The sequence below is a fragment of the Brassica napus genome, chromosome A4 (assembly GCF_020379485.1).
Source record: "Brassica napus cultivar Da-Ae chromosome A4, Da-Ae, whole genome shotgun sequence".
NCBI classification, from domain to species: Eukaryota; Viridiplantae; Streptophyta; class Magnoliopsida; order Brassicales; family Brassicaceae; genus Brassica; species Brassica napus.
This window is the reverse complement of record NC_063437.1, coordinates 19,341,214-19,360,542: the sequence shown is the minus strand read 5'-3', so window position 1 is coordinate 19,360,542 and position 19,329 is coordinate 19,341,214. Positions and strand designations below refer to the sequence as shown.

Below are 19,329 nucleotides of genomic sequence, written 5' to 3'. Positions count from 1 at the left end.
ACTGAGCGCGGTATATCACTGTTGTTGCTTAGAAACTCGTATAGAATCTGATAAGACATGTTTAAATGTTGGGACAAGGATGAAATCAAGCTTCTCGCCTGTCATCCAAGCTAGTTTAAGAGTTGTGTTATTGCTCAAGTCTTGGGACTAACTTGGCAAGTCCAAAACAAACGAAAAATTTGACCACAGATTCAACATGCATGCCCTTGTTTTGTCTTTTTTTTAATAAAGATCTTGTGTTATGTCCTTTAATCAAACACAAGGGAGCATGTCTACAAACAAGACAATCCCATAGACACAGATTAGCTTTTCACTCTTTGAAGTCATCCTTGTCATCTTCCGGAATCGGTTGGTTTCTCCAGAACACAGCTAATCCACTCCCGCCGAGCTGCATAATGCAATGGACCATGATTACAGCAATGCCACTAAAACATAAACTACACATTGGTTCAAAGAACAATGCCTATGAAAACTTACCGCCATACAGACAACACTGACTGCAGAAGGAACAGCGACCAGAGGATTTGTGAAATGCTTTTGTGCAAGCAAGAACCCCAGCGCTGAACTCTACAATTTCCAAAAAAAAAACAGTAAAAGTTTCTTGAAAAAGGAGCTTCTAACCAAACAAACGGCAATATACATTACATTGGTGTATAAGAATTTAACTTACTTGCATTCCACATTCTATAGAAATGGTGCGAGAAGTGGACTCGCCAAAAGAGAACTTTGAAATCCAATAGCCAATAGCAAAGGCCGCAGCATGAAGGAGTGCTACAGGGAGTATAAGTTGACCTCCTTGCGTTTTCAAAACCTCTGAAACTTGTCCAATCTTTTCACAAGAGTCAATACTACTTTCACTCCTAAAGAATTCAATTTTTCTGGTTATATGGAATTTTACTTACCGGACTAGCACAGAGAAGAGTGGTCAGAATGACTCCTATTAGAGGTGTCACTGTTATAATCTTCGACGTAAACTTAGGAAAGAACTCATTAGCCAGAACTGTCACACAAATAAAAGAAGACTATATAGTCCATAAGAAAACATGGGCAAATTCATTGTTCTAGAAACACTGAGCTCAATACTTTACCTCCAACTATAGTAGGCACCAACACTACTTGAAAAGTGCTAAGAGCTAGTCCCTAATGTCAAAAAAGCCTTTGTTATGGCAGGGTGAAACTATCTTGTTATACAATTCTATTTTGCTTCTTTCTAGTTACAAAGAAAAACTCACAGCAGCATCAACAGGAACAAGCTGGCCAGCAAGAAGCTTAGTGAGAAGAGGAGTCATTATAATAGCTCCAATGGTTGAACACCTGTACAATTAGAGAACATATTATTGAGAGGCCTTCAAAAACGAAAAAAAAAAACAAGTGAAGAAAAAAGTATATACGTTGTCATGAGTACAGAGAGTGCTACGTTGCCCTTAGAAATGTAGGTGGCAACGTTTGACGCCTGTCCTCCAGGGCAGCATGAGACCAAGATAAGACCAGTTGCAAGAGGTGCCGAAAGCTTAAGAGTCTATGACAAAAAGGTTTGTATTAGTTTGCTCCTCAACAATCTATCAAACAACAAAAAAAAAAGGGAAACAATACCATTGCGATGAGGAAACCTAACACTGGCTTGATCATATACTGTGCAAGAAAACCAACACCCACCTGCAAGAGGAGTCCAAATGTTAAAAACATATGTCACAAAGAGAGTAGTCATAGGGTCTCACCGTCCAGGGATTACGTAAACATCTTCTGAAATCTTCAAAGGTAAGAGTTAATCCCATGGAGAGCATGAGAAAGCCAAGACCAAGAGTGAAGAGGTCTGTTTCCAACCATGTAACCTACATAAAAAGACAATTAACTCTTACCACACAATGGTATATAGATAAAACAAATAAGAAGCATGGAAAGCATTACTAAAGATGGCTTGAAGATGCCAACAAGTGTTCCCAAAATAACCTGCACACCAACAAACAAAAAAGAAAGCATCACATTCACTCACCATTTTGAGATTATCAAACGCATATAGAGTTCATCAAAAGGTACCCAAAGTGGGAAAAGGGTGGTCAAAAGCTCAATAATCTTCTCGTACTTGCTCAGTTCCTTAGGAGTGCTTTCAGGTGCATCACCTGACATATCTGCAGCAGCATTGCAAGCAACTCGGCTGCTCCTGTAAAGTTCACAACGAACATGTTAAACAAGAAGCTAACTTGAACTTGACCCACATCTAAGTTAGATGTCGGCCCTGGTCATGCTAACCGAAACATTTGCCATAGACCCCTAAATTTTTTTTAAAAAAAAAAATTACAAACAAATAGACCTCAAAAAAAAAAAAAATTAGATTTCCAAATTTATAAAATAAATTTTCTTAACTAAACATAACCACGGGCCTCCAAAAATCTTGCATCTAACTAGAGAAAATTACATGATTAATTTTATTTAGTCCCCAATAAAGTACCTGGAGGAAGGTGACTCGAGAGCAAAGACAGAGCGTAACGGTCTACTACTGTTCTGAATCCTTAAACTTACTCCAGCTTTACTAACGGGAAACAACTTGAGAGAATCTGAAATAAACACAGAGAAATGGATTCATCAGCAACAAAAAAAGCCAGAGACTTTGTGTTAGATTAAAGGATCGCTGATGTTATATACCAGGTGGAGTTTGAGCTCTCCTCACAAGAGTTACAGGAACCCATGAAGTGCAATGACTTAATCTGCCATCTGTTGGCAGAACTCTGGAGATAGAGGCCATGGAAAGGGTTTAAGGATCACAGAGAAAGAGAAGAAAATGAAATAAAGAAGATGACTCCAAAGAAGCTGGAGGAAAATGTTTTTTTTTTTTTTTGGAGCCTTGTGTGATTTGGTGGAAGATGACAAGAGCCACACATTTTTTTTAAACTCAATCTGCACAAAATATCTCAAGAAAAATATTTAAATCTTTTTACCATATTTGATTAACGAAGAGTGTGCTTGTCACATCGGAATAGTCTGCCTTCCCGCCGGACTTTATGCCGTTTTGGAGATGACACGTGAGTGCCATTCTTGCTTATCATAATATTGGGCTTGAGTTTTGTTTCTGTGGCCCACTAACTTTAATAAAAAAAATTGGATTTCATATTATTCAAATCTGGTCCGTATTAAATTAGCATTTGAAATGATTATTCACAATAATAAATAAATATTTCAAATATTCAACTTTATGTCTATCATGGTCCGGTTGTAAAATATTTAAATATTTTTTTTTTAAAAAAAATTCAAAATATTATTAACCGAATCCAAAATGAATTTGCATTTAAAATAATTTTTTTTAAGAAAATTATAAAAAAAAATTCCTAATCAAAAATATGATTAACCAAAACCAAACCTAACTCGAACATATATCAATCCAATCCAAATATAACCCGAACGTCCATGTGAACTACACTTTGGCGTGGCAGGCCTGATTTGTATTTGGCTCTACCTACATTTTTTTTTAGTTTTAGTTCTTTTTTCAAATATACACAACATCTCTACTAATAAAAGGGACCTTTTGAGGCTCTATAGGGCGTCCACATCAGCGGAAAAAATTTCTCCCGAAAGATGACACGTGGCATAAAATATAGTTTTACATTTTAATATTAATTATTTTCGAAAATTGTAAAAAATATGTAAACATACAGCATTAAAAAATGGAAAACTACATTAAACATATGTAAGATTACTATTTTTCACTTTAAAAAAAGACGGTTTATCTCCATAATATAACATTACCGTTTTATAAAAAAAAAAATTATATATATAATCGAAAATCTCTACTAATAAAAGGGACCTTTTGAGGCTCTATAGGGCGTCCACATCAGCGGAAAAAATTTCTCCCGAAAGATGACACGTGGCAAGGCTCTATAGGGCGTCCACATCAGCGGAAAAAATTTCTCCCGAAAGATGACACGTGGCATAAAATATAGTTTTACATTTTAATATTAATTATTTTCGAAAATTGTAAAAAATATGTAAACATACAGCATTAAAAAATGGAAAACTACATTAAACATATGTAAGATTACTATTTTTCACTTTAAAAAAAGACGGTTTATCTCCATAATATAACATTACCGTTTTATAAAAAAAAAAAATTATATATAATTTCGAAAATCTCTACTAATAAAAGGGACCTTTTGAGGCTCTATAGGGCGTCCACATCAGCGGAAAAAATTTCTCCCGAAAGATGACACGTGGCATAAAATATAGTTTTACATTTTAATATTAATTATTTTCGAAAATTGTAAAAAATATGTAAACATACAGCATTAAAAAATGGAAAACTACATTAAACATATGTAAGATTACTATTTTTCACTTTAAAATAAGACGGTTTATCTCCATAATATAACATTACCGTTTTATAAAAAAAAAAATTATATATAATTTCGAAAATAATAAATATATGTAAAACATACAACATAAAAATGGAAATACTACATTAAACATAAATATGTTTGACTATTTGTCCAAGTTCTTCTATTAAACATTGCCGTTTTACATTAAAAATAGAAAAATACGTAAAGATTTAAACATCTATCTTAAAATATAAAATATAGACATTAACTAAATATAAAGTATAAAAAAGAGAAATACTCAATATTTAAAAAAATAAATAATAAGTAAATATTATAAATATATAAATATACGAATTATATATACAATAATAAGTAAATGCACAATTTTTTAAAAATGGAAAGAGTATATTAAATATTAAACATCTATCTTAAAATGTAAAATATAGATATTAAGTAAATAGAAAACGGTAATGTTATATTATGGAGATAAACCGTCTTATTTTAAAGTGAAAAATAGTAATCTTACATATGTTTAATGTAGTTTTCCATTTTTTAATGCTGTATGTTTACATATTTTTTACAATTTTCGAAAATAATTAATATTAAAATGTAAAACTATATTTTATGCCACGTGTCATCTTTCGGGAGAAATTTTTTCCGCTGATGTGGACGCCCTATAGAGCCTCAAAAGGTCCCTTTTATTAGTAGAGATTTTCGAAATTATATATAATTTTTTTTTTTTATAAAACGGTAATGTTATATTATGGAGATAAACCGTCTTTTTTTAAAGTGAAAAATAGTAATCTTACATATGTTTAATGTAGTTTTCCATTTTTTAATGCTGTATGTTTACATATTTTTTACAATTTTCGAAAATAATTAATATTAAAATGTAAAACTATATTTTATGCCACGTGTCATCTTTCGGGAGAAATTTTTTCCGCTGATGTGGACGCCCTATAGAGCCTTGCCACGTGTCATCTTTCGGGAGAAATTTTTTCCGCTGATGTGGACGCCCTATAGAGCCTCAAAAGGTCCCTTATAAAAATGGAAATACTACATTAAACATAAATATGTTTGACTATTTGTCCAAGTTCTTCTATTAAACATTGCCGTTTTACATTAAAAATAGAAAAATACGTAAAGATTTAAACATCTATCTTAAAATATAAAATATAGACATTAACTAAATATAAAGTATAAAAAAGAGAAATACTCAATATTTAAAAAAATAAATAATAAGTAAATATTATAAATATATAAATATACGAATTATATATACAATAATAAGTAAATGCACAATTTTTTAAAAATGGAAAGAGTATATTAAATATTAAACATCTATCTTAAAATGTAAAATATAGATATTAAGTAAATAGAAAATATAAGAAAAAGAAATACACAACTTAAAAACAATGGAAAAAGTATATTAAGATTTAAACATATATCTTAAAATGTAAACTATAGATAGTACGCAAATAGAAAGTATAAGAAAAGGAAATACACAATTTTAAAAAATGGAAAAAGTACATTAGTATTTAAACATCTATCTTAAAATGTAAATCAATCTTAAAATATAAAATTATTAGTAAATAGAAAGTATAAGAAATAAAAATACACAATATAAAGAAAAATAAATAATAAGTAAATATATAATATAATCTCGAAAGATGACACATGACATTAAAATATAGTTTTACATTTTAATATTACTTATTTTCGAAAATTATAAAAAATAGGTAAACATACAGCATAAAAAAAATGTAAAAACTACATTAAACATATGTAAGATTACTATTTTTCACTTAAAAAAAAGATGGCTTATCTCCATAATGTAACATTACCGTTTTATAAAAAAAACAAAAAACATTATATATAATTTTGAAAATAATAAATATATGTAAAACTTACAACATAAAAATGGAAATACTACATTAAACATATGTAAGATTACCATTTTACATTTTTATTTTAAGAAAATAATATATAAACATACAACATAAAAAATGAAAAAACTACATTAAACATATGTAAGATTACCATTTTCATTTAAAAAAAAGACGGCTTATCTCCATAATGTAACATTACTATTTTGTAAAAAAAAAATTATATATAATTTCAAAAATAATAAATAATATGTAAACATACAGCATAAAAAATGGAAATACTACATTAAACATATGTAAAATTACCATTTTACATTTAAAAATAACAATAATATGTAAACATACAACATAAAAAAATGGAAAAACTACATTAAACATATGTAAGATTACCATTGTTCACTAAAAAAAAAGGGTTATCTTCATAATGTAACATTACCATTTTATTAAAAAAAGAAAAAAAAACATAAATATAACTATTTGACTATTTGTCCAAGTTCTTCTATTAAACATTGCCGTTTTACATTAAAAATGGAAAAATACGTAAAGATTTAAACATCTATCTTAAAATATAAAATATAGACATTAACTAAATATAAAGTATAAGAAAGAGAAATACTCAATATATAGAAAAATAAATAATAAGTAAATATTATAAATATATAAATATACGAATTATATATACAATAATAAGTAAATGCACAATTTTTAAAAAATGGAAAGAGTACATTAAATATTAAACATCTATCTTAAAATGTAAAATATAGATATTAAGAAAATAGAAAGTATAAGAAAAGGAAATACACAATTTAAAAAAATGGAAAAAATACATTAGTATTTAAACATCTATCTTAAAATGTAAATCAATCTTAAAATATAAAATTATTAGTAAATAGAAAGTATAAGAAATAGAAATACACAATATAAAGAAAAATAAATAATAAGTAAATATATAATATAAGTGAATACCAAATTTAAAAAATGGGAAATTACATTAAGATTTAAAAATATATATTAAAATTTAAAATATAGATATTACGTAAATAGAAAGTAAAACAAATGGAAATATACAATTTAAAAAAATGGAAAACATACATTAAGATTTAAACATCTATCTTAAAATGTAAAATAGAATATTAAGTAAATTAAAAGTACAAGAAATGGAAATACATATACATGAAAATAAATAATAATTAAATAATGTAAATATATAATATATGAATTATATATGTAATAATAAGTAAATACACAATTTTTTAAAAATGGAAAAAGTTAATCAAGCATTAAACATCTATCTTAAAATGTAAAATATATAATATAAGTAAATACACAATTTAAAAAATGGAAAAAGTACATTAATATTTAAATATCTATTTAAAAATATAAAATATAGATATTACGTAAATAAAAATATAAGAAATAGAAATAAACATTAAAAAAAATGGAAAAAGTACATTAAGATTTAAGCATCTATCTTTAAATGTACTTCTATCTTAAAATGATAGTAAATTATATAAAAGTGGAAATACCACATTAAACAAAAAAAAATGTATAGTTTTACATCAAGAAAGTCTCTATAAAACTCATTATTCCATCCACATCAACCTCACACTATTAAGGAAAATTTCAAAGCACTCGAGCAAAAAAATGGTTTCACTATCAACTCTTGCCGTCCCAAAAACCTTTAATGACCTTGAATGAGATTTTTTTATAACAACAAACTTTTTGTTATGTGGATTCATTGTTGGGAAACCCGCAACTTCCAAAAATCAAACTTATTCATGGGAATTGAATTGCTTTTCATAGACTCAAAGGTATTCTTACAAATTTAAATTAATCTAATCTATAATTTTATTGTTAATATTCATACTAACTCTTTCATGATCAAACCATTTCAGTTAATAACCATTCAAGCGTTTATCCCGAAACACTTCCTTCCTCGCCGAATCAGGTATTGGTTCATGTTGGTTTAGTATTGTTTTTGGTTTACTAACCGGTTTAGGATGGTCCTATTGTAAATATAATTTAAGTTGGTTTAGCATATATTATGTTTAAAATAACTTAAATTAAATAATAATAATATTATGCTTAAAATATAATTTTAGAGCGTTTTCAAATATAGTTTACAGAACATTATAGGTGATGAATTTAATTTATTAAATTCGTTTATTACTTAAAACTAAGTTTTTTAAAAAAACATACTGAGTTATACATATCAATGATGGATTGGTGAGTATAACATGAAGACAAAAATATAAATATCTGATTTTCAAGATAAGAAATTCAGCTTTTATTCAGATACTCAATATATAATATCTTAAATTATGTTTTAAAAAATATACATAATTTATATATATAGATTAATCTTCAAAACTTAAACTATTATATTATATATGAATAATGTTTTTAAATAAAAATAATTTCTGATTTAAAATAAAAATAAAAACAACAAATGTTTATTTTCAAATAATGGATGTAATTTACATTATACTATCATTTAACAAGTTTTAGATACGTTTTGATATATCATTATTTTTTATTTCCAGAAAACAATAAATTGTTAAACATCAATATCATCTAGGTTAAGTATACGAACAACAAAAATTCAAACATCACAAAAAATATTTACATAACCATTATAATACAATAATTTAATCAAAAATACAATTAAAAAAATATTAAAAAGAATAGTTATATACTTAATATTTGAAAATAAAAGATATTTTTGCTAAAATTATACTTACCTGGTCAAGGAGATCGACCATCTTTTTACGGATCATTCGAATGTTGAGCATGTGGTCGATCCAAAAATACTCTGCAGTTTAATAAAATCTCTAAAACATTTATTCCAACACTCAAAAGATAGTTTTGCTAAATATGATAACTAGATAGCCAATAAAATTACAAAAAAATATTTAAATAGTAAAAAATATGTTAATTTAACGTGTTAAAATTTAAAAATAAATTTTAATTATGACATGCATTTTAACATTTATATAAATATAAATCATAGCCTTAATATAAATAATTTAACAACTTAAATTAGAAAAAAATAAAAATCCCGGGCGTAGCCCGGGTTAATCCCTAGTCCTTACTAATAAAAGGGACCTTTTGAGGCTCCATAGAGCGTCCACATCAGCGAAAAAAAATTCTCCCGAAAGATGACACGTGGCATAAAATATAGTTTTACATTTTAATATTACTAATTTTTAAAAATTATAAATAATATGAAACATAGAGCATAAAAAATGGAAAAACTACATTGAACATATGTAAAATTACTATTTTTCACTTAAAAAAAAAGACGGCTTAATTCCATAATGTAATATTGCCATTTTACATTTTTATTTTTAAAAAAATAATATGTAAACATACAACATAAAAATGGAAAAACTACATTAAACATATGTAAGATTACCATTTTTCACTAAAAAAAGACGGTTTATCTTCATAATGTAACATTACTATTTTGTAAAAAAAAAACATTATATATAATTTCGAAAATAATAAATAATATGTAAACATACAACATAAAAAATGGAAATACTACATTAAACATATGTAAAATTACCATTTTACATTTAAAAATAACAATAAAATGTAAACATACAACATAAAAAAATGGAAAAACTACATTAAACATATGTAAGATTACCATTTTTTACTAAAAAAACGGCTTATCTCCATAATGTAAAATTTCAATTTTATATAAAAAAAAACATAAATATAACTATTTGACTATTTGTCCAAGTTCTTCTATTAAACATTGCCGTTTTACATTAAAAATGGAAAAATATATTAAGATTTAAACATATATCTTAAAATATAAAATATAGATATTAACTAAATATAAAGTATAAGAAAGAGAAATACTCAATATATTGAAAAATAAATAATAATTAAATATTATAAATATATAAATATACGAATTATATATACAATAATAAGTAAATGCACAATTTTTAAAAAATGGAAAGAGTACATTAAATATTAAACATCTATCTTAAAATGTAAAATATAGATATTAAGTAAATAGAAAGTATAAGAAAAAGAAATACACAACTTAAAAACAATGGAAAAAGTATATTACGATTTAAACATCTATCATAAAATGTAAAATATAGATATTATGCAAATAGAAAGTATAAGAAAAGGAAATACACAATTTAAAAAAATGGAAAAAGTACATTAGTATTTAAACATCTATCTTAAAATATAAAATTATTAGTAAATAGAAAGTATAAGAAATAGAAGTACACAATATAAAAAAAAATAAGTAAATATATAATATAAGTAAATACCCAATTTAAAAAATGGAAAATTACATTAAGATTTAAAAATATATCTTAAAATTTAAAATATAGATATTAAGTAAATAGAAAGTATAACAAATGGAAATATACAATTTAAAAAAAATGGAAAACGTACATTAAGATTTAAACATCTATCTTAAAATGTAAAATAGAAATATTAAGTAAATAAAAAGTACAAGAAATGGAAATACATATACAGGAAAATAAATAATAAGTAAATAATGTAAATATATAATATATGAATTATATATATAATAATAAGTAAATACACAATTTTTTTAAAAAATGGAAAAACTTCATTAAGCATTAAACATCTATCTAAAAATGTAAAATATATAATATAAGTAAATACACAATTTTAAAAAATAGAAAAAGTACATTAAGATTTAAATATCTATTTTAAAATATAAAATATAGATATTACGTAAATTAAAATATAAGAAATGGAAATAAACATTTAAAAAAATGGAAAAAGTACATTAAGATTTAAACATCTATCTTAAACTGTACATCTATCTTAAAATGGTAGTAAATTATATAAAAATGGAAATACCACATTAGACAAAAAAAATGTATAGTTTTACATCAAGAAAGTCCCTATAAAACTCATTATTCCATCAATATCAACCTCACTCTATCAAGGAAAACTTCAAAGCACTCGAGCAAAAAATGGTTCCACCATCAACTTTTGCCGTCCCAAAAATCTTTAATGACCTTGAATGAGATTTTTTATGACAACAAATTTTTTGTTAGGTGGATTCATTGTTGGGAAACCCGCAACTTCCAAAAGCCAAACTTATTCATGGGAATTGAATTGCTTTTCATAGACTCAAAGGTATTCTTACAATTGTTAATATTCATACTAACTCTTTCATGATCAAACCATTACAGTTAATAATCATTCAAGAGTTTATCCTGAAACACTTCCTTCCTCGCCGAATCAGGTATTGGTTCATGTTGGTTTAATATTGTTTTTGGTTTATTAACCGGTTTAGGATAGTCCTATTGTAAATATAATTTAAGTTGGTTTTGCATATATTATGCTTAAAATTAAATAATAGTAATATTATGCTTAAAATATAATTTTAGAGAGTTTTCAAATATAGTTTAGAGAACATTATAGGTGATGAATTTAATTTATTAAATTCGTTTATTACTTAAAACTAAGTTTTTTTAAAAACATACTGAGTTATAAATATCAATGATGGATTGGTGAGTATAACATGAAGACAAAAATATAAATATTTTATTTTCAAGATAAGAAATTTAGTTACTCAATATATAATATCTTAAATTATTTTTTAAAAAATATACATAATTTATATATATAGATTAATCTTCCAAACTTAAACTATTATATTATATATGAATAATTTTTTTAAATAAAAACAATTTCTGATTAAAATAAATAAATAAAAACAACAAATGGTTAAACATCAATATCATCTAGGTTAAGTATACGAACAACACAAATTCAAACATCACAAAAAATATTTACATAAACATTATAATACAATAATTTAATCAAAAAATATAATAAAAAAATAATATTCAAAAGAATAGTTATATACTTAAATTTGAAAATCAAAGATATTTTTGCTAAAATTGTAATTACCTCGCCAAGAAGATCGACCATCTTTTTTACGGATTGATCGATTGTTGAGCATGTGGTCGATCTGAAAATACTCTGCAGTTTAATTAAATATTTAAAACATTTATTCCAACACTCAACAGATAGTTTTGCTAAATATGATAACTAGATAGCCAATAAAATTACAAAAAATATTTAAATAGTAAAAAATATGTTAATTTAACGTGTTAAAATTTAAAAATAAATTTTAATTATGACATACATCTTAACATTTATATAAATATATATCATAACCTAAATATAAATAATTTAACAACTTAAATTAGAAAAATATAAAAATCCCGGGCGTAGCCCGGGTTAATCCCTAGTCTTATACTATAAAGAAGAGACTCTCTCCTTCTAAGGAGTGCCACGTCAGAAATTAGGTTCATTAGGCGTCGACACGTGTCTAAACACACATCCAAGCCGCGTTTCATTTAGATGTTGTTTCGTGGGTTTTATTATTTGTTGGGTCATCTTATATTTAGCTAAAGAGCTCATTATCAAAACTATGAAGCCCATCATAATTAATAATCGGTGATCATCTGGAACGCTGCAATCACTTTCTTTTCCATTTAACTTTCGGTTTACCCTGTCTCCTCATCTCCTTCTCTTTCTCAGCCTCTGATAAACGTTCATCTCTCAACCATTGCAATGAGTGATCCCTTCACATTAAACTCATCAAGTCCCCCAATCTCTCCGTCTCACTCGCTTTACTATCAAAGCCTGAAGCATTGTATAACCGAAAAACACATGAAAACCTATAAATATATGAGGGTTGAGATTGGAATATAGCATCTAATACACAGGCTTTGAGATTCTCTTACGTCTAACCCTAGATCACTCCTTTGAAAATTTCTTCCTCAGTTCTTCCGATGCAATTGTTTCTCAATCTGATACTCCCCCCATGCCCCCCCCCCCCCCCCCCCCACCGGCCACCAATTTTTACTTTGACCTGAGAATTGCTGCCATCAAAGCTTTCACAACCGAGGTACGTCGCAAGTCTCACGTTTTACAAAACTGCCAGAAAAATTAGCAATAGTTTATATCATATTAAACATATGCTTTGGTAACTATTTGTAGGGATTTTAACATTAAATCAATGTGTTCGTGTAAGTTTTTGATTCCGTTATTAGCTTTGCCTTTAGTGTTATGAGTGCCTTTAGCAGTGCACAGAGTAAAAACTGGCGTTTATTAGCAATTTGGAGGGTCAATCGAAACCAATGAAGAGACGTAGCAAAATATGCTTCTCTTCTAAAGAATATGCTGAGAAGCTTGAAAAGGCATTGCCTTTTGCACTTTTATTTTTGGTGCGTTTATGGTGGCAGACTGTTATTTTACTGATTTTTGGTTGCTTTATTGGTTTTGCAGGAAAACATGACACTGATAAAAGCTCTAGCACACAGAAAGTAACCATCTTTCTCTTTTATGAGTTTGATGAGCGTGGTTTTTGGTGGTGAATGTTTGTTTTTTTTTTTTTGTGGTTGCAGTAAAAGTTTTGATCTTAGCGGGGTTGAGTTTCAGAAACTGAGGATCAACTTAAGGAATGTGCAGGAAAAGAATTTGCAACTTGCACAGGCAAACAGTCATACGTTGGATGTGTGTTCTCCATCTTTTTATTGTTCAGTTTTGAGATGATTAAGAGATTATTTGAAATACTATGGTCAAAGTATGGCGTCTTCGTCTTTTATTTTTCCTGGCAGGAGCTCAGTACAAACAGAGACAGGGCATGCTTTTCTGGAATTGAAGTCGCTCAAAACGAGGCTTTCCTATTTCATTATATTGCAGCTTCCATGACCAACTGACATTGTGTGTACGTTTTCAGCTCAAGCTGCAAGAATGTATTACTCGAATCCAAGAAAATGCATACTGAGGGCAATAGTGTATATCAAATCCTTCCTTGATAAATTCTGATCTTTAACTCTATGTATGTCCTTCTTGCGAATCATATTATATGCTTTCGTAACCATTTGTAGGGATTTTAACACTAAATCCATGTGTTCGTATCCATTTTAAAATAATTATACTGTTTACAGATTGAGAGGTGCGGCTACAAAGCTCTTCCCACGTGTAGAACTTGTGACACCTGGGGATCTTCATACAAACCTCTGCAAGTCAACCGATCAGGTAACTTTTACTCTATTATCTTCTAAAAAATATCGTATCTTTTTTGGTCAAAGATATATTGTATCATTTTCAATTGCCTTTGTGAAGATCAAGAAGCTAACTTCCTGTTCAGAGCTCAGATCGTCAGTGGGGTCCAGCAAAATGGATGGTCTTATGTTTTTTGCACCAGTTGCAGCAGGAAGTTGGAGAAATCACTGACTTCGCTCCATTTCAACAAACGTGTGTCACCAAACCGGTTTTAACAGATTTTGATAATTCATACTTAATCTCAGCTATACAATATCCATATTTGATTAACAAATCCAACTTAGCACACTGCATCTCGGGTAACGTGTCGTGTTTGACACACATGACGAAACTCACCAAGATAGAAGCAGCCTCACTGGCTCTTGAGGAGGTTTGCCTCCACAAACACACTCCATTTATCTGACGTTTCTGCTACCATTATCGCTATTGTCATTAACAAGCAAAGCTTATATGAACTTGCTGGCAAGCAATACGTCTTTTAGATTTTGGTGATGCCCTACAATTTTACTACCAACCACCGCACCTTCACAGTGTCTACATTTACTGAAGATGTGGCTGTGAAGACTCATCCAGGGGTATGCTAAGCTTTCGTCAAATACCATCTTGACCCAAAATAATAACCCACATACTTATTAGTTTCAGGTTGAAAGCATCAGCACAGTCCCACAAGCCAGAGTGACAACCACTTGCTTCTGGCAGCCAACCGTGACTGAATGTTGGAACTGTATCAGTTAAATGTTTTGTATGAAACTAAGTTTACTGAGATAGGTACATAATTCAACTCAACCAAATCCTTAAACAACCATCACCTTATAAATATTTTAATTAATATCATAATATTTTTTTGGTTCCAATTTTTAAATGACGTTTTCAGATTTATATGCAGAACTTTAATGTAGTTTAATATTTTTGACTAATTTTACTCTATCCAAATTTTTTATTGGGTGGATTAGCTTTAATTAATAATAAAATTAACAATTTATTAATGAGTGTGCAACATCAACTAAATTGAAGCAAAGGGAGTAATATGTTATTACTAATAACCACCTTTAGCCTGTCATCAATTTAAGATGAACTCCTTTTTTCGAAAAGCATGATGAAATTTTTTATTTTGTTTAAAGGTGTCCGCCAATTGTTATTGATGATATAACGTCTCTTTGATAAAATTAATTTTTGTTAAAAAAATATTTGTTTGATTTTAATTATAGATTTGCAAATAGACTTTCATGGTTTATAACTACCACGAAATTATCTCCATTAAACACATTTCAATTAGTTCGATCCTTAAAAAACATATCTGCTGAGCTATATTATCATATATTAACAACTGTAATAGTTATCAACATAAAACAGCCTTAATACCCTTAAAGCTTCGGCTAATATCCAGACATTGAAATGTTAATGAGCTATATAACCTCCTTATAAGTGTGAAAATGATTATTATTATTAACTTGCGTCTGACTTCACTCCGACGAACAATAAGTAGAAGAGTCCAACCTCATCCGTTGTTGCTAATATAAATGAACCCTTACAACACAGTCGAGAAAAAACAAGAAACCTAGAAAAGCAGAGCCTACTTTATCACTCACGCTATACGGAGCCAAACAAAACGGTAATGAGTAGGCTCAAACAACATCAAAAGACACACACAAGTCAAGTGGTCGTCATTTACAAGTCCTCATGGACTAAACCAAGTATAAACCTACACCTCCCTACTAATGTCCCCATCCACAACCCTCTGCATATACAAATATCTGCAACACAACAACACACGTTTAAGAACAACCTCAAATACTGGATATTCTCCTTAAATTAAGCAACAATATCTACAACCCCGCGCTTACGCGGGGCTCCGCCCCTAGTATCATTAAAAATCAAGAAACAAGAGTAGTTTGATTATTTTTATAACATTTGTTCAAACCGGAGAGAGAAAAGAAGTTTTTGTTACAAGTCACACAAATCACAAGCCAAGAATATTAAAAGAAAAACAAAGATCAGATGTTGGAACCAAGCAAAGTGAGGAGGAAGTCCTTGTAGTCACCGGAAACATCACCAATAATAGCGTTATCCATGCTTGTATTGTACATATTGAAGTACTCTCCTCTTGCTTTCATCAGATCAATCTCTGCACGCGTCACAATCCCTCTCGTCAACGAATCTTCATCTGTTCCAAACCCTTCAATGGAGTCTCTTACAACCTGTAAAACGTAAACAAAAACAACACAAAAGTCAAAAAGGAAAGAAGATAAACACCTTTGTTGTCTACTTGAGTAACATCTGCTCAAATGTTTTTGAAGTACCTTTGCAAAGTGTTTCTCAGGGAACTCAATGCACAAGATCACCATCTGTAATAGACTTTTCAGATCAGCATCTCCCGGACATCCATCAACATCCTGTCCATATAACAACACAACATCAAGCATCAAGTAAAGAATTACATATTAAATCTTTTAAAAAAAATAACCAAGAGATTCGGGCAGAAACCCGTAATCTCCCAGTGCCGTAACCACAACATGTAATATTAGTTTTGTTCCGGAAGTTCGAAAGCAGTCGAACTTCCGACACAAATGCTAGGGTCATTTTCATTCGAGATAACGAATACACATAACATAAATGAAAGCCAAACTCACCTTATCTAACGTGTTCCCATAACTCTGCTTGTAAGCAACAAAGGTTTCTCTGAGCTGGTAGATACTGCGAGTTCCTAATATGTATAGGACATGATCATGATCTAGTTGCTTCGCTGTGATCGCTTCACGCAGCATACCGGCCTCAATAGTAGCTACTTCTGTATCAGCCATATCTTTGTCATATCTAAAAGAAGTTGCCAAAGTCACCAGTACCTGTGTGCAGTTTATACAATAAAAGACCATCAAGAATTTAGCTTCTCATGACAACAATCAAAACTCAAAAGAAGGTATACCTTTGCAAGAGGGAAAGGGACAGAAGAAGCAATGTGTTCTTCAAGAGATAAGTCGAAGAGAGAACAGTAAGCTTTCCTCACAGCAATCAAATGGTTAGGAGAAGTTGTGCAAGAGATCTCCACGATGATCTTAAGTTTCTCTATGCTTTTCTTCTTCCCATTCAAGACGTTGTTAGCTAGCCTTGCGTCTCTCTCTGCTGGATCATAAGTCCATAAAACCACAGCTTTCTGCGAATACAATCACAAGTTTTCATGTTTTCATGTGATAGAAGATAGAAAAATCTATAACCTCAATGTTTTAGTACCATGAAATCACCAGACAGTTCAGAGGTGAGAACATCAATAAGATCTTTGCCGTAAATCTCTCTGTAACTCTCTCTGATTCTTTTTCTTTGACTCTCGTTTCGTTTTCCTAAAACGCGTATGATCGCCTTCTCGTCTGTTCCCCATCCTACAAAGACAGACAATACATCTTGTTTCGAGAGAACCGCAAACGCAAAATGCAGAAACTTATGGTAACGTACCGCGGAAAGCTTGGTGGAGAGTTTCGGAATCTTGAGCTGGAGAAGGAACTTCGTCTGGTACTCTAATGGTGGCCATTTGAGAGATGTTTCTCTGTTTTTCTCTTTTGGTTTCTTTATCTCTCTTGTTTTGTCTGAATCCGTTATTTACTTGGGTGTAATTATGTATCAGGGAATCTTATTTGACGTAAATACCCCTTGAGACGTTACTGTAATAATAGCTTTTGTTTGAACTGTAATAATATTTTCTAATTTCGAAGAAGAAGTTGAATATGACGGTTCAATAATAATTGTGTATTACTTAGTAGTCCAACTCATATTTCTATAACTATTTTCTTAATATATCTAGGGTCCCATATATCTATTACTTACCACTTAACCCACCACCAAGTAGCTCTTTAAGGTATGTTTTAATTATGAAAATCTCCTTAGTCCAATAATCTAACTAAGGATTCATTAAAAAAATTAATTAAAGTTTGAATCCATAAAAATAATTTATTCATTTATATAGATTAATGAAAATAAAATTTCTAAAAGTTAATTTATCGCAACTAATTAGTGAAATTATCTTCGAATTGTCCATTGCACAACTTTACATTTAAATAGAAAGCCTCAGTTTATAAAAAATGTTGATTTCATCATTTCCTTAAATTGTAACTAAATAATTATTTTTAAAGAATATATGAAATTTTCACACTAGTGTAAATTTAAAATAATCCCAATGTGTATGCACATTCATCAGAAAGAAAAACTTACACGTCAACAATATATAATACGATGATATACTTCTATCAAATGTTTTTAACAAGAAAATAGGGATATTTTGTGTTTGTATATATGAACTAGGTTCTCCTTGTTTTTATTTCTTCTTCTTTTTTCTTACAACAAACACTTACATTAGATAGGCTATATTGTAAAACCTAAACTTTTCATACTTAATGATATTCACATTCCAGCCAAAAGAAAAACTATGTTGCAAGTCAACAACATGTCTGCCTCTGTGACATATGCGTATATATTAGATTTAAGAGGATAGAAAATGACGGGATCTTATGACTGAGGAATAAGTTTAACCAAATCAAATCAAAAGAGATAGCGAAATGCAAATCATATATAGACACAGCTATTCTGTCCCCTCTAAATTATTGTGAAGTCGTCTCGTCGTGTTAAACGTGATCTTGTTTATATGCACGTCTGCAAACGACACACCATGTCTTTAGCTATATATTAATTTGGTTGACCAAATATTTCTTTTAAGATAGGGACACATGAAGGTATGCCAAAAAATAAGGTTTTTGTACAACCCCGATGACAGATATGCAGCAATAATTTATTTTATTTTATTTTAAACACCATGTGAATGTGTGATGCTTGTTGTATATTAATAACCTAATCACTTATTAGCCTCGTTAAGGAAACGTGATGGAGGCAATTCTCATCTACTCCTTTGAATCGCTGAGAGACAGTCTGGACAAATTGAGAACGCATCAAACCTCACAGAAGACATTAATATTAGTTTAAGAGAAGAAGAGCTTGCCATGATCTTCGAACCTATTTTGTTTATTTATGTGAAAATTTATGATCTTTGAAACTTCGTC

At 29.0% G+C, this 19,329-nt stretch overlaps 3 protein-coding genes across 10 annotated transcripts; 1 reads left to right on the top strand and 2 right to left on the bottom strand.

Annotated features, from left to right (window-relative positions):
- Positions 1-24: 24 nt before the first annotated feature.
- On the bottom strand, positions 25-2,865 carry LOC125608339 (sodium/pyruvate cotransporter BASS2, chloroplastic). Its single transcript, XM_048778610.1, has 13 exons — positions 2,644-2,865; positions 2,450-2,555; positions 2,038-2,161; positions 1,909-1,950; positions 1,719-1,832; positions 1,594-1,656; positions 1,392-1,519; positions 1,233-1,314; positions 1,089-1,140; positions 903-1,000; positions 671-829; positions 478-567; positions 25-388 (listed from the first exon to the last, which is right to left on the bottom strand). The coding sequence occupies exons 1-13, from the start codon at positions 2,741-2,743 to the stop codon at positions 311-313; spliced, it is 1,236 nt and encodes a 411-aa protein (XP_048634567.1). The 5' UTR covers positions 2,744-2,865; the 3' UTR covers positions 25-310.
- A 9,822-nt stretch (positions 2,866-12,687) lies between these two features.
- LOC106445965 (SHUGOSHIN 2-like) lies at positions 12,688-15,141 on the top strand. 8 transcript variants are annotated; one of them, XR_007339279.1, is made up of 7 exons: positions 12,688-13,124; positions 13,505-13,542; positions 13,624-14,060; positions 14,170-14,260; positions 14,348-14,657; positions 14,770-14,862; positions 14,930-15,141. XR_007339279.1 is itself a non-coding variant. In XM_048778609.1 (4 exons), the coding sequence occupies exons 1-4, from the start codon at positions 13,041-13,043 to the stop codon at positions 13,936-13,938; spliced, it is 333 nt and encodes a 110-aa protein (XP_048634566.1). In that variant the 5' UTR covers positions 12,690-13,040; the 3' UTR covers positions 13,939-14,168. The 8 variants fall into 8 exon arrangements, 1 of the variants encoding a protein (XP_048634566.1); XR_007339278.1 differs by having other exon boundaries at positions 14,924-15,141; XR_007339276.1 differs by having other exon boundaries at positions 12,689-13,124; positions 14,348-14,479; positions 14,572-14,862; positions 14,924-15,141.
- A 1,020-nt stretch (positions 15,142-16,161) lies between these two features.
- LOC106447683 (annexin D3) lies at positions 16,162-17,867 on the bottom strand. Its single transcript, XM_013889664.3, has 6 exons — positions 17,735-17,867; positions 17,516-17,661; positions 17,211-17,438; positions 16,918-17,130; positions 16,588-16,680; positions 16,162-16,485 (listed from the first exon to the last, which is right to left on the bottom strand). The coding sequence occupies exons 1-6, from the start codon at positions 17,808-17,810 to the stop codon at positions 16,282-16,284; spliced, it is 960 nt and encodes a 319-aa protein (XP_013745118.2). The 5' UTR covers positions 17,811-17,867; the 3' UTR covers positions 16,162-16,281.
- Between the last annotated feature and the right edge of the window lie 1,462 nt (positions 17,868-19,329).

Coding starts and splice junctions, on each gene's coding strand:
- LOC106447683 (XM_013889664.3), bottom strand. CDS start 17,810: ATGGCCACCATTAGAGTACCAGACGAAGTTCCTTCTCCAGCTCAAGAT. Junction 17,662..17,734: donor TCTCCACCAAGCTTTCCGCG/GTACGTTACCAT, acceptor CTGTCTTTGTAG/GATGGGGAACAGACGAGAAG. Junction 16,681..16,917: donor ATGGGAACACGTTAGATAAG/GTGAGTTTGGCT, acceptor TTATATGGACAG/GATGTTGATGGATGTCCGGG.
- LOC106445965 (XM_048778609.1), top strand. CDS start 13,041: ATGCCCCCCCCCCCCCCCCCCCCACCGGCCACCAATTTTTACTTTGAC. Junction 13,543..13,623: donor AAAGCTCTAGCACACAGAAA/GTAACCATCTTT, acceptor TTGTGGTTGCAG/TAAAAGTTTTGATCTTAGCG. Junction 13,733..13,836: donor CAAACAGTCATACGTTGGAT/GTGTGTTCTCCA, acceptor TTTTCCTGGCAG/GAGCTCAGTACAAACAGAGA.
- LOC125608339 (XM_048778610.1), bottom strand. CDS start 2,743: ATGGCCTCTATCTCCAGAGTTCTGCCAACAGATGGCAGATTAAGTCAT. Junction 1,657..1,718: donor GTTTACGTAATCCCTGGACG/GTGAGACCCTAT, acceptor CTCCTCTTGCAG/GTGGGTGTTGGTTTTCTTGC. Junction 1,520..1,593: donor TAGGTTTCCTCATCGCAATG/GTATTGTTTCCC, acceptor TTTTTGTCATAG/ACTCTTAAGCTTTCGGCACC.